A 16,097-nucleotide genomic window follows, 5' to 3' on the forward strand; every position below is an offset into this window, starting at 1 on the left:
CCAACAGGCCGAGGTACGGAATATGCATTGATCAATTGTCTATTACAAGATGTGTTTATTGTCCATGCTATTAGCATTCGCCAAGAAAACTAGATTTTGGGAAAGGCTGGCCGAAGTCTAGAGATGGTCAATCTCTGTCGGTCACGAAAGCCTTCACACTAACCGTCTCTCCATGTTGTTAGGTTAGGATTCGTGTATGCTTGGATATAGCTAGAGAAAAGAGTCAGCCATCAGACTACCACACCACTTGGAACTTGCGTGTTGATGTATGTTTGTGTTGGGTATCCTGGAGGATCGCTGGAATAAGTGAGCTTATGTGTTACGTCTGAATACGACGACGAAGCAGACCATCCAACGTTGATTGCACTCTTAGGTTGATAGACTCGAATGTAGTCACTAGAGACATATGGGTCAAATAAGCGAGGTGATCACAGAGGGCTCACATTTCTAGATGGCAAGGGAAGGGAAGGTGTTCCAGATCAACCTTGCCAAAGTTGAACGACATTCCTAAGCGATGGTAAGAAAGCGTGAGCCCCGAATGTGTTAGTTTGTTGTCGCACCAAGATTTGCGATTAAGTACATAGGTTCCGCTACAGTCGCATGAGGAGATAGTACAACTGGAGAAAAGTTCGCACCGGAAATCTGTCGCGGGCCAATTTGTGTTTGTGGATTTGAACCTACGGCTCCGCCCTTGATGGTCCACGCAACCTTGTTGGTCGCGATCCAGGTAATGTAGCCATCATCAAAGCCAGGTCTGTATTCGAAGCCGTAGATAGAGAAGCAGTTGCCATTGTCCTCGTAGCACAAAGGAGCAGTATTCGTCACAATGCTTGTCGCTGTGTAGCGTGTTATGGTCAGTCTTATCACTACTAAGCACTCGAAAGCTACGAACCTTCTTGCGTGATGCTACCTTTGAAGGAATTAATATGGGAGATTGTGGGGTCAGTCATGCTGAAGAAGTCGGACGTGTTTAACCACTGGTATGCCTACGAAATTGAACAATCAGGAGGTTAAGTGTAACTCAGAGATTGACCAACAGCATCGAATGGAGCCCATTGAGCGCTTTGGCTGACTTGTGGTATGAGGACCTTGTTGATGGAAGTAATTTGAGCCTCGAACACATCTGTCGGAGTCAAAAATCGTCATCTCTCCACTCCAAAACGACAAACCAATTTCTGGTGAGGCCCTGCCCACATAACCATTGCCGCGTTTCGGTCCTGGATGTAGATTGTCTTGGTCTGGACACGTACAGGCCGAAAGACGCTGTCCTGGTAGCCAAGATAGTTCTCCATCATGGCCTGTATCACCATTCACCGTCGCTGCAAAAGGGCCTCCGTTGTGAGTCTGATTCGGTGCAGTACCAACATCACACGAGTCTATCGAACAAGTCAAGTTTCTTAGCGTCCATAACATAAAAACTTGCCATAAGAATACGGCCACATGCCCTAATGAACGTCATCGTTAGAACCCAGGTTATCATCAACATACCTCCAAGCTAGCACCATATCCGGCCCTGAGGCGGGTTGAACTCGAGAATTCTCCACATATGCACTCTTACCGTCCCAAGTTTCCCATGGTCCAGACAGCGGGCCACAAGCCTGTTACCTCTTAGAGAATGATATCGAAGACACTGATGGGACATACCTTGAATGTTGTTCAGACCTGGTAGTCGCACACTGGTCTACACATTTTTTGATTGAGATCTTTCGATGGCAACGGAAGCAGGTGGTACCTCGATGTAGCCCTATGCATGTCGCGTCATTCAAGCCCAACCGAAGACGATAACGTCGCTTACGCCTGTGAAGCAAAACTTGTTCCAGGTCGACAACATTCCTGCATTCAGTGAGCATAAGCTTCCGGTTCCATTTATCCCCTCACCCCCTTCGTACGAGAGATTGTGCGTTTCTTTCTGAGAAAGCGTGATGACGAGATTGCCGTTCGCGGTGGTGACGGCTTCGGGGTCATACCACTAGTTGGTTCGTTTGTCAAGTGGACAGACACCTGATTCGATGGATAAACTAGCCTCCAGGTTATTCGTGGCCTTGCGATGCATTTAGCAACCGGTGCAACATATATTTGGATGACACTCTCACCCAATAGTGCAAGTCAACTGCCGGATGGGAATGTCGGCATTATTTCTACAGCGAAATGCGCAGCAACTTGCCTGCTTCCCAGTATGGATCGTCCCCTGGAGCCAGATCAGGTGCAATTTCAAACACGGCGCTCTCACTGACCGGGGTAGAATGTCCGGCCGTCGGTGTTGAATTCGTCGCTGAATACCTGAGATGAACGGAGTGTGGGAGATCGAGCTGAGTTTGGAAAAAACCACCGACCAGCTGCATGTCCTCCCCACCATTCCATGAGGGCACTACGTAGGCGATCTCTGGCGTTTCCGCGTCGATGAGCCCCTTCAATGGTTACTATCTGCGGAACTGTCACCTCAAAACTCACCCAATTGCCTATGTCAGGAACCTATGAATGATTTTAACAAGAGAAGCAAAGTCTGTCGTGCCGCATACTTGACCAGTCCCTGTGGATGACAGTGAGCGATGAGAGCAAGCATAGAGGTGGCAACACGCACCGTTTCTCCCTCCCAGGTTCCCCAACGAGCTAGTTGTGCCAATTTCTGTCGATCGAAACGACAAGACAGGATACCCGATGCTGCACCAACGACTTGAATTGAGAAGCTGAAGCAGCAACGGGACTTACAAAAGAGTGAGAATGCCCGCAATTAGTATAAACAGGCAGCCGAGGTTGGTGAGCCCACGTATTGACCAAGGGTTACCAGAAAACTCGACGTTGTGGTTGGGTTTTTCGGCTCTGTGTAAATCGTCGTCGTCCGTTTCGCCAAAGTCGATGCCCCACTCGGCGGGGTTGGGATGGAAGTCATACTAGAATTAGGGTTGAGAAAGCGAACGAAAACCTAGGGATCCAAGCGTACTCTTGGTTGCAGTAATGGCGACGAGGAAGCCCCCGGGTAAGGAGAGTCTGAATTTCTTGAAGTCCAGCTTGCGTGGCTTATTTGTCGCCTATACATAACGTTGTCCGCGACTTGGAGAGACATAAGAATGGTGTGCAAGGCAGGTAGTAGTAACACGCACAAGCGGGCACTGAGCTGGAAGACGAAGACGCCATAGAGTAACGCGGGAAAAGGATTTTTTAGCTCAACATGATAATCACCACCGTATTTCCACGCGTCTGGCCAGTTCTCAACGTAGGCAGGGCGGCCCGCATCGAAGATTCGAAAAACTATGACGCGGGTTGTTTACAACCATCACATAATCCAGTTGATCGGAATTGAAGATTTGCGCCATCAGTCGTTGATTGCCGCGGATGACTGCTGGCTCAAGTCTGGCTGAGCGCCGAGCGCAGAGTTTGACGAGCACAACAACAACAACGAAAAGTTATCGTTATATGGCTATATGAACCACTGTAGTGGTAACATTGCTCAATTGACTTAGACTTACTGATCCAGACTGCTTCAAGTTTATGTCCAAGTTCAAGTTTTCGCTTTCCCAATCGATGCAAGCAATTACGAACCCATCGCATTGCCTTCGGATACGACCAAGACTAGATCCTTCCAGATCGCGGTGAACTTTTGCTGCGGTCTGTTGAAGAAACCAGACAAAATATTCGATGTTTATTAGAGTAGGACTACCAAGTATTTATACTACTCTCTTTATTCTAGTATATTCTGTATTCTGAGTCAATAGAAAGTGGGAGAACATTCCCGACGCGCCGAGCGTCGGTGATGGCGCAGCCGCTGACGTCATCTCTCGGCGATGACTCGGGTTCGCCAACCCGCTTACTTCAACACTCCCCCTCGAACACGAGTCGAGCCGTGCTTTCGCAAGCATGGTGCGCAGTGGAATACCTCGCCTGGGTTAGAGGCTTTCTTGTGGTGTTGTAGACTCCCCCTTTCTCCATGCAGTCTCTGATGCTGACTGTAAATCCCAGTGTCTGTTGCCCATGTGCCGTTTGCTGCTTGGCCGTTCCTATGGTCCTTCCTGGCCGCCCTCGGCGCCAGCGTCAACCCGGAGTCCATGCCGTGCCCATACCAAATCCGTTGCCGCGGCCCATAAGCCCTCGGTGTCCATGTCCGTGTCCGCGAGTACATTCCCATGTCAGGTCGGTAGCCTCCGGCCCGGTTCCAGTTCAAGTCCATCCAATTCCGAGTCCGACTGTGATCCAGCCCATCGTGGCGATCCCTTTCGTGACTCTGTTCCATTCCATTCCAGGTCCCAACCAACTGATCCAGCCCATTGGCGATCCCATGGCGGTAACCCATCCCAAGCCAAGTCCATGCCGCTCCGGCGCGCCGTGAGCCCGAAGCTGTGTCGATGACCGATCTGTGCTGACCATGCTCATCTGTCCGTGTGCTGGCGATGCTGAGCCATCTGCCATCCGTGATCGAGTGTCCGGTACGTGTCGTTCCCTTCGCCGCTCTTTCCCCGCTGCTCTGCCAGCCCATTGCCGTAGAGGGATCACATCCCAAAAGGCTGCTCCATGGAGCCGTCCCATCGCGTGGTCGCTGTGTGTCGGAGGAGGGTGGTGCAGGGGATAATAAGTGGTGTCGCTACTGTGGGGTGCTTGGCCAATGTGAGGTGCCGGGGCCCATAACCTGTTGAAGAAACCAGACAAAATATTCGATGTTTATTAGAGTAGGACTACCAAGTATTTATACTACTCTCTTTATTCTAGTATATTCTGTATTCTGAGTCAATAGAAAGTGGGAGAACATTCCCGACGCGCCGAGCGTCGGTGATGGCGCAGCCGCTGACGTCATCTCTCGGCGATGACTCGGGTTCGCCAACCCGCTTACTTCAACACGGTCTATCCTGGCACGCACTTACTAACGTTTCGAACACAATTCAGTTACAATTTCCACGAAGACTACTAGTAGTATTAGCGCGTTAATTGATAAATCTTGATCAATAACTCATAGTTTCACAATGGCGATCCAGACGGACCACACTATTTAATGGAAAACAAGGCGTCAGAGTGCCACCGTGACCAAGCTATTGACTGAGCTACACAAGAGGACTTTGTTGACTAATGCAAACCTTTCTTTGTGGATCCACTCTCCGCATCGATACTCGTCTCCTCCATTCCCATGGGCTTCAGATCATTCCCGTGGGCAAACATTATAACATCATCGTCCGTATGATGCACAGTCTGCACCTGCGTGCGAACTTGGATGCGCTGGAAGGTGCCAAGCTCGACTCCCCGCCCACCGCTTGGCGCGCCAGTCCTCTTCCCACTCTGTCCCTCCGTGCTGCTCGTATTTTGGCCCGTCGAACGTGAAAGTCGTATCGAACGTCGTGAATTCAAGGTCCACAACGCGCTAAGAGCGTAGAGTTTAGGCAACAGATCGGTGGAGATGATAGAAACCATAGTCGACGGATTGAACGGATCGGCCTTGTCGCCGGTTTGCGAGGTGATGAGGTTGATCATAGCGCATAAGGCTCCAGGCACAGCGCTCTGGATCGTAAGTTTGAGAATCGCGTTCAGCATTCCTGCAGTCTGCGGCAAAACTTGTTTTGAGTGTTTCTGTTAGGATAGTCACGGTCAGACTGGAACCAGCGCTTGGTTAGGCTTCGTACCAACAGGAAAAAGGCTGTGGAGCTACAGAGTAAGAGATCCCCGCCAAAAACCACACCGAGATGGATAGAGACTAGAATAAGATCAGCGAAAAAACGCGCCAATGGCCGAAAAATTCACTCCAAGTGCCTCTTGCAGGCTGGTCGTTGAACGTGAAGCCAACCTGTTAAACGTGCAGCATTGATCCCAAACAGTTGTCGGGTGCTTACCGCTACAAATGCGGCCACCAGCGAGAACGTGAAAACGGCTATCAAAATGACGACGATATAATAGTTTTTGCTAAGAGCCTGCGAAGCTGGTAAATTAGGTGCTGATAACGTGGTTGAGTGCTTTACCCAGAGACGCTGACAAAGGAACACTTGGACGTAAAATGTTATGAAGCCGCCGAATCCTGGGACATCCGTAAGAAGAGGTTGAAGTGAACTGCAGATTCGTGCCTAGGTTGATTTGTTCAAGCCAGTTGGTAGTGAACATAGTAGCTGCTGCGCCGATATTGGTGAAGTGGATGACGTTTTGAGTCCATAGAATGGCACTATGATAAGATCAATTGAACACTGTAGCAAAAAACTGTAGAAACACGCACATCATTTGCATGGACTTGAGTGTGGTGAGGAGGAAAAGGCCAAAAACGAAAGCCCGAAGGGCAGGCACATCAGAGTGATAAAGAGTGAGGTAGTGAGCTACTTGGCCGAAAATCACGCCTTGCAGCAGAAGATCGCCGCAAACACCCAGGTCCTAGAAACAACACGCGGTGAGTTGAGGGCAAGAGCTTACGCGCTAAGACCCACCCAACCACCCATGATGTACGTAACGACAGGAAGAGGTTGAGACATTCTTGCGCGCCGGCAAGAGGAAATCCTCGGCCACTTATATTGCACTCCCTGTGATGGAATTAATAGGAGGACCCACCCAACATTTACCCAACGTACTCTCCCATCCACATTGTGATTGCCCACATCAGGAGCCAAGGGAGGTCAAGAAAACAACCCCTAGGCTAACTATTTGCAAGTGATTGTCGTTTGCTGCCATTTTGCAAAGTCAAACCGTCCGTACAGAGGAGCTTTTCGGTTGTCATGAGGCTCTTGATATTGAGAGATGATGCGACTGTCGCAGCTTTCGACGAGGTGCGTCAAATTCATCTAGTTTGCTTTCCATGTGCACTTCGGGCATTAAGGGAATATATGACACCTTGATGGACACAGAAAAGAGTGCGAGGGTCAATTGTAGACCGTGCCTAATGACGGTCGCAACGCCAGCCGTCTATTTTTACCACTTTCGGTCTGGGTTTTGGTTCTCCCTTTCGCGCGTCGAGAATGGTTTGATGATGCGTTCAGACTTGTGATGTTGAGGGGACGTGCCGGTCGATTATTGTTCCTCACTGGAAAGAAGTTGAAATGTCAAGGATAGCTAGAGGTAGGACGTCAACTAGCTGGTCATGGAACCAAAAGCGGTCAGGATTGCAACCAGCGCAGTGCATTGAATCTGTGTCTTCAGAGCCAAAGACCTCGTTCAAAACGTTGCGTTTTCGAATTCGACTTGAAGCGTGATGACTTCATTCGGATTGTTGAGGGTTTCGATTTGAGACTTGAATTTCCCGCATGAGCATGGATGAATAGTATCCTTATTGAGTCTTCCAGGATACAGCGGCTGGCATGACTGGTCCTGAAGCGATTCACGGGTATGGTTGAGGTTGTGTTGATGTTGTTAGTCAGCAGAAGCTCACGGAAAAGAACCATCATCACGATGGCTAAGAAGAGTAAAGACGAGCCTCTCAACCCCAATAACATCACGAACAGGGACATAATGCAGCGTCTCAACTTTATGTATCAAGCGAGCGTTTACCTAGGCACTGTGCTACCGGTTCCACCCCCCTCAACTCCCCCAAGAAGAGCAAAACGAAGCAGAAGAATGAACGTCCACGATCTCTCCAAGGTATATGCTGGCTCGATGAAGACGGTTTCAAAGAAGACGATGGTCAAAATGCGCGTTTATTGCTTGTCCTTCGTGTGGTGTTTGACCCTTCCTAGTGATCCATCCGTAAAGAGAACGATTTGCCAAGGATGCAATCTCGTCCTACTTGCTGGCTCAACAGCCTCTGTTCGTGTCAATTGTACGTATACCCTTTTCCAGGCGGAAAGGTGCTCAATGAAACAGCTTCAAGAGAACATGGTCATGTCATGTCCTATCGTTGCATTGCCTGCGATTCAACCCGTCGTATTCCGGCACCCCCGACATTTATGGCCAGCCCCAATACCGAATCAGAAACGCAAATCGATCCGACAACCAAAATCAAACCCCGCCCACCCCCATTATTCGCACGCGACGTTGGCCATGTCGTTTTTCGCGGCAATGAACAGTTGTCTTCTACGATGGCGTAACCACACCAAACTGTGGGCTCAACCATGCCTCGTATTCCTCCTCTTTTTTCCTATCGCCAGCCACCTTCAGCACTCTCAATAGGGCACGATATTGGCCGTCATCGATCCGCGTTCCATTCGCAAAATTCCCTGAGAAGGACAGCGCAGTGTAACCCGAGAAGGGATCCTATGTTGGCTCTGAGCGGTGGAAACGTGGTGTCGCTACCGCACTCACGTCACTATCACGAGGAATATAATCCAGTTCGACCAACGATCCGATAGTCTTCGCCTTACCCTTGGACGGAACCTCGAAATTTTTGTCCACTAAATCAATTTGGAACTGAGCTGTTCCAAACAACAGTCTAAAAGTTGCATACTGCAGCAATGAAGACATCGATAATGCGGGACACACCTCAGCAAAAGGAATGGAGCGTCGTAATCCAAAAACGTGTAGTTCTGTGGCCCTTCTTGGGGATCGCCATACGAGTCCAACACAACCGGAAGTGGCAGCCCAAAAAAGTTGGCGCTTCGATCAAGAATCGCGCCAACCTTGAGCGACCCAACGACTCCTAGGTACGGGATTTGAAAGTTTTCGATGGCCGATGAGACCTGGATATAACCCGAATACAACGGAAGTGTTGCGTTGGCCATGGAAGGTGGCTTAAATGTTGCGACGACGTGTTTGGTGCTTCCGGGACCAATTGTCAGCTTCGTTGCCGACAAAGAGACCGTTGCAGCTCCAGGAACGAATGGAGGGAAAGGGTCGACCGAGCCAGACTCCTGCAAAGGTGTCATTACGGGGACAAAGAAACTTAACTGGACCCACATCAATGGTGTCAAGTGTTTCGGCTGAAATGTGTCGCAACTCGTACACTTTCTTCGCGGAGCCTGAGTTGGTAATCGATATAGTATGTCTAGTTCTTCACAATCAACACTATTGGCGAATCCTATTGAAAAACTGCATACGTAGCCTTGAAATGCGCTGTGTCGTTTAGCGCGATTTGACTGGGCGACACAATCGTCTCTCCATTGATAGCTCGGTCAACTTGAATCAGACCAGAACCTTGTTGCGCGACAGTACGAACTGGGCTACCGTCTGTATGAGAAGATGCCAAGCTGACAGAGGTGGTTTGAAGGATTCGTTGCATTTCCAGAGCGACCTTGGCTGTCTTGCCCAAATCACGTAAGACAAGAGCGGCTGCACCCGCAACAAAGGGAGTCGCCATGCTCGTTCCAGAGGCGATAGCAAACCCGCCTAATTTCAACGGCCATGTTGATAAGATATTGCCACCAGGTGCCGCTACCTCTGGGCTGAGATACATATCGAAGGTTGGCCCGATGGTACTGAAATAACTGACGAGACCGCCAACCGGATTGGTTATACTGACAGACGCGCCAGTCTGAGGGAAGCTGAGCGTGAGATTGGGGTTGGTGAGGAATTGTTGAACAAGCTATTTGTGTCAGGGTTCTTATCCAAAAAGTGACGGAGCTGAACTGACGAATTTTCCATCGTCGGCAGAGATCAAGGCTGCTGGAAATGTACCCACGTCGATGGTTGAGAAAGCGCCATCATCCGAGCTATCAAAACGTTCAGACAGAAAAGTGTCTGCTAATAAAGATTGTACTTGTAAATGAGTGCCAGCTTTCCGCCTTTATCCGCGATGTTAGCCAGCTTTTGCGACTGGAATTCATGTCAGACAGTTAAGCTTCGCTTTAGATGATCACCAACAAAAGTGCAAGTGCCGCGATGAATGACGACGACAAATGGTGACAAGTCTGGTGTGTTGTCAGGAAGCGAATCACACGCGTCGTCGGTCTTGGAAATGTCTGTTGAAGTCACGTATATGGGGTATTCACTGGTCGCGTTCAAGGGAAATGGTAAGAGGTAGGTCTGTCATACGTCAGCTGTTTACACAGGAGAACTAAATACGCACAATGGGATCGTGAACAGCGCCGTGAACCGTTAGGTTTTGGAACATCGAAACAACATTGTCAACAGAGCCAACACTGATGACTCCGATGCCCGCTCCAGGCGAGGAAGTGTACCATGGGCCATACTCTCCGTCATTCCCAGCTGCGATGGTGACAACACGTCCTTCAGCCGCGATACGACTCGCCACCACCGAAGCAGTGCTCTCCGTCCAACCAGATGGTTCACCCAGGGACAGGGTGATGATGTCTCTTTTCTCGTTGTATGCCCTGATAAGTGCGGCAAGGATTATGTCATCACCAGTCGTTCCACTGCAGCCGAAGACACGGTATGCAGCTAAAGATGCGTTGAATGCGACCTTGAAAAGGGTTACTTAAGCCCCAAATAACGATGACCAGAACGTACACCGCTGAAACCGAAGTCATTGCCTGGATTCGCGCCGATGATGCCAGCGACGTGGCTATAAAAGGAGAATGGAAGAAACTTCAAGAAAGGTCATGATGGATCAAACAGAATACATAATACCTTCCATGCCCGTTGCATCTAGTCGAGTAAGTAGTCAGAAAGAAAGTCCACTGCAAGCGTTCAGCACTCACTCATCCAAAGGGTCATCATCGGGCATTGGCGGACTCAGTCCGCTTTCATATGCGTCTCCAACAAAATCATAACCTCCGACAAACTTGAAGCCAGGCCCGATGCCACCTCCGAGAAGTGGATGCTTATAATCAACGCCTGTCAACGGACAAATAAGACTGTGTTGAACCTTCAGATGACATAAGACCAACCTGTATCGATTCTGGATGCGAAATGTCAAGCCATGACCAGACGAAGAAGTGAACTGCATACATTCCAATTTTGATACCTTGACCGAAATTTCCCGTCGCGTGGACTTTGTCAACGCCGGTCATAACGTGGGGACCGTAAGTATCGGGATGCGCAATGGGAGCCTCTTTGACGACAGAGAGATCGATAGGTCTGTTCCAAAGCGTTAGCATAACTTGTGCGCTTGAGTGAGACCCAACAGACTTTGGTCCTTCAATCTTGATGACTGGACGAACGGCCACCACCCCAGGAATTTTGGCCAATCGAGCAGCATCCTAGAGTCTCTATTCGGCTTTGGAATTGTGATAATGGGGGTACGAACGGCAGGAGACTGTGATGAGATTAGATCCAGTAACCGCCGAAATCTAGAAGTTGAGGCTTACAGGAAGTCGGATAGACGCGCCAACGAATATTTCTGGGGTGTTATAGGTCGATACCGTTTGAAAAGGTATCCCGCTGTTGCTAATAGTGTCGAGAACGGTAGCATGCGGCTAACAATTGATGGATAAAATCACTGCGCAAGAAGTGATACGCACCGACGAGCGTCTCGAGATAGCACCGTCCGAAAGTTCTACTATGTAAGCATTGGGAACGTATCTCGTGTTTTGTTTCGCGTGTTGGTAGCTAGGGATAGGGGCTACCGCTAAAGTGGCAGGAATAAGCACAAGACCAAGAAAACTGGTCTTCATTGCGAGGACAGCAGAGGGAGAAGACAGCGTGCTTTGACCCACCCGCCAGTTTTAACAACGCGGCAAACCTTCTGAAGGTAAAACACGACGGCCAATTCGCAGGAAGACGCTATTATAGACGGCGCCACATGAGAAGAGGATGCAGGAGTTCGAAGAAGGGGTCAAATTTCCATATTGAGGAGTAGAATAATGTGTTAATGCTAGACCACGTGAAGCATGACTCGTATTTGACAATGACTGCGATGCCGTCGTTGATGTAATACCGGTGGAGGGTGCGAGCGAACCGAACTGGGATGGCCACAAGGCGGCCGCGTTCAAAGGCCATCCTGATTAAGAAGCATCGAGTTTCCAAGCATTCTCCTTGACGAGCTTCTCGCGTTCCAAAAGGTATTTCCCTCAAAAATCGAATGTCAAAATTGTCACGGCGAAGTGGCCGCAGTCTCTTACCTTCTTTGTACTTTTGGGAGTAGTCACTAGCTTTATGGTAAAACCAGCCGATCCTCTCGTTGCATCCCTTGCAAAAGACGTCGGCAACGGTATGCACCCCTGTTATAAGGCTTCGTTCCTCATTCCGACCACGCTTGAGATTGGTTGCCGAGTTCATCAAGCTAGTGCGAGTCAAAGAGCCTGTGAGTTGGATAAACGAAAACTTGCTATCCGCGACCGTCACGCCCTTGGAATTGTTTAGTGATAGCTTCGTCCTGAAGAGCCTGGTTTGCAAGAATGAGCAATAGCCACTCAAGACAAGTGTTGCAGACAATCGGAGCAGAGCATTTCGCGCAGTTGTAGGTAGGATGGTCGATATACGCTTGCACTACTTGATCCTTGGTGGAGGCTGATAGAGACATGCGATTCACTGAGAGCTACTTCTGAGTTTGGATGGTTCTGTTCAAGAGGCAGCGAATTATGTAATTTGTGATACGATCAGAATTGACATCATGAATATCACAATAAGCGCAGCATGAAAACGACTCTAGCTAAGCAATGCTGCGATGGTTTCCTGTATTTACTGCAGCCTAACGTCGTTAGTAACGACGGTATTTCATCCCGAATCTACTCTGCCGGTTTTAACATCTGCTTCGTGACTAGGTGTCACGTCACGTATTGTGCTCTTCAACTTTCTCCATGCTCAACTCAACTGCTCGCCAACCCAATGTATCATCGAAGCCTCAGTCTTTCGACACCTCCTGCTTGCCAACTCAGCTCGCAGAACACAACAACAGCGTCAGTCTCGACACAAGCACTGAACTCTCTGTCAATTTTTCCTCTCGAATGCCGACTGCCCTCCGAGCTAGAAAAGCTCCTCTCACAATCACGCCCGCAATCAACAATCCCCTGCCCTTTCTTTTAAGTCAGCCCGCTCGCATTGCTCCCCCGCCTTCCCGTCGTATTCGTCGCAAGAAAGCTGTTCTCGAAGTTGACCCTGATCCTGGTCTTGCTCAAAGCGTACCAGCCATACCTTCGTGGTCCTCGCTCAATACGCATTCAACCATCGATGACACTGAAGGTTCAACACGCACTCCGATTCTTCCTGAGTCCAAAATAGCAATGCGCTTGGAGGACCATCTTTTGAACGACTTCGATGAGATCACCGCGCCAAGTGTCGGGAAAAGCATGTGGGCCACCTGTCCTACAGTGAGTGTATCATGTAGTGTTGATCTCAAGCTGACCAATACTATAGCCTCCTCCTTCTCCTCGTTCTATCGCCCATCGTCTAGCTCGCAAAGACTCTCATCCATTCCTCAACTATCTTGTGCTCCAGTGTGGATTTGACCTGGCTTCTTTGCAAAATCTTGTGCCTCGTTTTGCGGATCCACATTCTGATGATGAACCTCAAATACGCAGCCCAATCTTCCATAACCTTGTTCACTCAGAATCCCTTCCCACTTTCGAACCCGCCCTCGAGTCTCTTGATATCGACCACGCCGCTATGGACGACAAGCAAACCACTTGGGATCAGCAAAGCGACGAACAATTTCCGCACCGTTCATTTCCGCTCGGAGACAGGTTTTTCCAAGAAGACTTTATCTCTTTCAACATAGAAGCGTGGATCCAGCATGTTGATCTGGCAAAAAAACCCCATCTTTCCAATGTTGGCTGTCACACTCCTCGCATCTCTTTTCTCATATTTTTTCTAGGACAAATCTGCGCTTGTCCCTACATGGAATATTCGCATCAACCGCAGCCTTTACAACGCCTCCCTCGATTCAACGACTAGCAGCAATGTCTCGGACGATGGTGTCACAGACCGAGAATCTACCCTTTCTGACGATGATCACGACTCGGCGACAAAACTTTTACCTGCCTTCGAACCTCAAATCATTCCATCGTTGCGGCGAACTCGCTCTCTGCCAGCTTTTTGGAAAATCTCAGTCTTCACTCAGCCTTTTCGGCTCATGGCAGACTTCGCAACGGCGGATTCATCTAACACAACGCCGGTTTGTTCCCCCATATTTTCGTCATCGCCGGTAGTTTCCGTCTAATCCCTGGCTAAGATTGGTAAGTTCCCGACATTCAGAACGGAGGCCTATTCGATTTATCGCATATTTGACCAATAAGTTACAGGCGATGAAGGAACTGAGCTTTTGAAGCGAGTGTCCAATTAATCAACCCGACGGTCATTCTACGCGTATGCTTTCTGTCTCTCGACGTCATGAACGATTGAAACGCGTTCAGTATTCCCGGGTTTGACTCGTTTCTGTTGGAGTTGTAGGAAATGTTTGGGTGTTGAGCGATTTCTTCAGCAGTACCATCTATTATCTTGTTTTGTAATCAATAATGATTGAATTTCCATTTTCGGCTGCGACGCGTAGACGCGTCAGCGTCACGCACTTGTCCATCCTCGCATTCTCCCCCATGGTGAGTCCCAGGACTGTAGCTCTACGATTCCTAATGCAAAGCAGGCTAGACGATACGACAGCCGCACGACTATATTCTCGCCTGAAGGTGTGTAATAACCTGCTAAGGTCGTCAATCATTCAGGAATGTTCTTCACAGGCAAACTATACCAGGGTGAGCTTTATTAGACGGACAACATCTACATACCCGCTTCATGATTCCAATAGTTGAGTATGCTATGGAGGCTATCTCACACGCTGGCACCGTCCTTGGTCTCCTGGCCAAAGATGGTGTGGTTCTTGCCGCAGAGAAGAAAGTTACTGGCAAGTTGCTCGATTTGTCCGCTACCAAGGAGGGCGGATACGGGGGCAGTGGAGAAAAAGTGTTCCTTCTGAGCTCGTGCGTGCCCACAACATCACCTCGACCTCTCTCTCACACCACACCGATCGTCTAGAAATGTGATCACGGGCCTTGCAGGCTGGACGGCCGACGCCAACTCGCTCGTCAACTTTGCGCGAAATGCTGCACAGCAACATCTCCTGGCTTACGACGAAGACATACCGGTCGAGCTACTGGCCCAGCGGCTGTGCGATATGAAGCAAGGCTACACGCAGTTTGGTGGTTTGCGTCCGTTTGGCGTGTCGTTGCTCTACGCGGGTTACGATCCACAGTACCAATTCCAACTCTACCGCTCCGATCCATCAGGCAATTATTCGGGCTGGAAAGCCACATGCATTGGCGCCAACAATGGGACGGCTCAGAGTCTGCTGAAGCAGGAATATAAAGATGACATCGAAGTCAAAGACGCGATTGGCCTGGCGTTAAGAACGATGAGCAAAACGATGGACAGCACAACCCTTGGAAGTGAGAAATGTGAGTCGATTCTGTTCTCTCTTTGAAAGCAGACGCTGACACAATCAGTGGAATTCGCGGTGCTTACACTCGATCCTGTGACAAAGAAACCGAAAGCCAAAATCTACCGACCGGCGGAGATAGACGCGTTACTGGAGAAGGAGGGTCTGGCGAAGAAAGACGAGGACACGGAGATGAAGGCAGCTTGATGTAGTTCCCATGACAAATTTACAAAAATAAAATCAAGATTACAGTCGCGATGACCCTAATGACACGCCATTCCTTTGCTTTCTTCGCTGAGCAGAGCGTCGATGTTGATATTAGAATTGAATATGAGGTGTCCCAGTGCAGCTCCCAAGACTGTCGCAAGGATAAGATAAGCCTGTAAAGTGGTGTTAGTAGGTGAAAGAGGGACGAGAAGGACAGCTCGCATTATAGGTCATGAAGACCAGCATCAAGAAAAAGGATAGGAAAACGGTGGCGCCGTAGAGTCCAGCCCTGACCAATCGGAGAAGAAGGGGTACTGGTGTTCTAGAACAAAAGTGAGACGAGGGAGGGAGGGAAGTATGAATTGAAACTCACCCCGTTGCAGCTACCTTGAACATTCGTCGCCCCGAAAGTAAACCTGCATCTTCATCCGGGCTACTCCTACCACTCCTGCTTCCGCTTCGTGCCCTAGTCTTGCCCTTTCCACTAGCAACCAAGGCAATTGCGATGCGGGTGTCGAGAGATTTCTGGAATGCGCGAAGGTATTCATAGAGTATACCGAGAGCGACGATGGCAAGACAGGAGCCGAAGAAGTATGCCTTGGAGGTGACATGCCAGCTGCGAAAGACGATGCAAGTGTCGATAATCTGAGTGTTCCTAGCAAGACAGGTTCATTTCATCTTTCTCGCAATGGGTCCCGAGAAAGCCAGCTGACCATAACATGTTCATCGAGCATCGAGCCATGGCTGTCGCAAGGTCGTGCTCGCTGTGGTCCATCATATGGTGGTGGTCGTGCGACAT

The 16,097-nt window shown here is 49.4% G+C and overlaps 6 protein-coding genes across 6 annotated transcripts; 2 read left to right on the plus strand and 4 right to left on the minus strand.

The window, feature by feature from the left end:
• Positions 1–70: 70 nt before the first annotated feature.
• On the minus strand, positions 71–3,144 carry MIND_00081100 (uncharacterized protein; the record flags this gene model as incomplete). The annotated part of the gene is made up of 25 exons (XM_037357769.1): positions 3,102–3,144; positions 2,942–3,051; positions 2,710–2,891; positions 2,582–2,661; positions 2,520–2,530; positions 2,452–2,472; positions 2,235–2,408; positions 2,094–2,188; positions 2,020–2,041; positions 1,879–1,969; positions 1,796–1,833; positions 1,733–1,744; positions 1,645–1,681; positions 1,559–1,598; positions 1,489–1,513; positions 1,412–1,445; positions 1,170–1,376; positions 1,038–1,123; positions 893–986; positions 561–836; positions 444–507; positions 349–396; positions 255–311; positions 164–210; positions 71–117 (listed from the first exon to the last, which is right to left on the minus strand). The coding sequence occupies exons 1-25, from the start codon at positions 3,133–3,135 to the stop codon at positions 71–73; spliced, it is 1,932 nt and encodes a 643-aa protein (XP_037225679.1). The 5' UTR covers positions 3,136–3,144.
• A 4,200-nt stretch (positions 3,145–7,344) lies between these two features.
• MIND_00081300 (uncharacterized protein) lies at positions 7,345–7,979 on the plus strand (the record flags this gene model as incomplete). The annotated part of the gene is made up of 3 exons (XM_037357770.1): positions 7,345–7,583; positions 7,629–7,711; positions 7,756–7,979. The coding sequence occupies 3 exons, from the start codon at positions 7,345–7,347 to the stop codon at positions 7,977–7,979; spliced, it is 546 nt and encodes a 181-aa protein (XP_037225680.1).
• On the minus strand, positions 7,966–11,399 carry MIND_00081400 (Subtilisin-like protease; the record flags this gene model as incomplete). The annotated part of the gene is made up of 18 exons (XM_037357771.1): positions 7,966–8,145; positions 8,194–8,320; positions 8,371–8,738; positions 8,785–8,872; positions 8,925–9,409; positions 9,458–9,536; positions 9,584–9,639; positions 9,688–9,849; positions 9,893–10,246; positions 10,294–10,348; positions 10,414–10,431; positions 10,485–10,620; positions 10,674–10,684; positions 10,735–10,863; positions 10,915–10,985; positions 11,033–11,041; positions 11,094–11,201; positions 11,247–11,399. The coding sequence occupies 18 exons, from the start codon at positions 11,397–11,399 to the stop codon at positions 7,966–7,968; spliced, it is 2,589 nt and encodes an 862-aa protein (XP_037225681.1).
• Positions 11,400–11,729: 330 nt separating this feature from the next.
• On the minus strand, positions 11,730–12,247 carry MIND_00081500 (Protein yippee-like; the record flags this gene model as incomplete). The annotated part of the gene is made up of 4 exons (XM_037357772.1): positions 11,730–11,794; positions 11,847–12,007; positions 12,054–12,109; positions 12,158–12,247. 4 exons carry the CDS (start codon positions 12,245–12,247, stop codon positions 11,730–11,732), a joined length of 372 nt encoding a protein of 123 aa, XP_037225682.1.
• Positions 12,248–14,240: 1,993 nt separating this feature from the next.
• MIND_00081600 (Proteasome subunit alpha type) lies at positions 14,241–15,298 on the plus strand (the record flags this gene model as incomplete). Its single annotated transcript, XM_037357773.1, has 6 exons — positions 14,241–14,258; positions 14,303–14,345; positions 14,397–14,411; positions 14,465–14,636; positions 14,692–15,110; positions 15,159–15,298. The coding sequence occupies exons 1-6, from the start codon at positions 14,256–14,258 to the stop codon at positions 15,296–15,298; spliced, it is 792 nt and encodes a 263-aa protein (XP_037225683.1). The 5' UTR covers positions 14,241–14,255.
• A 56-nt stretch (positions 15,299–15,354) lies between these two features.
• MIND_00081700 (FAD-binding FR-type domain-containing protein) lies at positions 15,355–16,097 on the minus strand (the record flags this gene model as incomplete). Its single annotated transcript, XM_037357774.1, has 4 exons — positions 15,355–15,471; positions 15,521–15,620; positions 15,672–15,953; positions 16,012–16,097. The coding sequence occupies 4 exons, from the start codon at positions 16,095–16,097 to the stop codon at positions 15,355–15,357; spliced, it is 585 nt and encodes a 194-aa protein (XP_037225684.1).

Source organism: Mycena indigotica, assembly GCF_014461135.1.
Source record: "Mycena indigotica strain 171206Taipei chromosome Unknown Mind.scaff0001, whole genome shotgun sequence".
Classification (NCBI taxonomy): Eukaryota; Fungi; Basidiomycota; class Agaricomycetes; order Agaricales; family Mycenaceae; genus Mycena; species Mycena indigotica.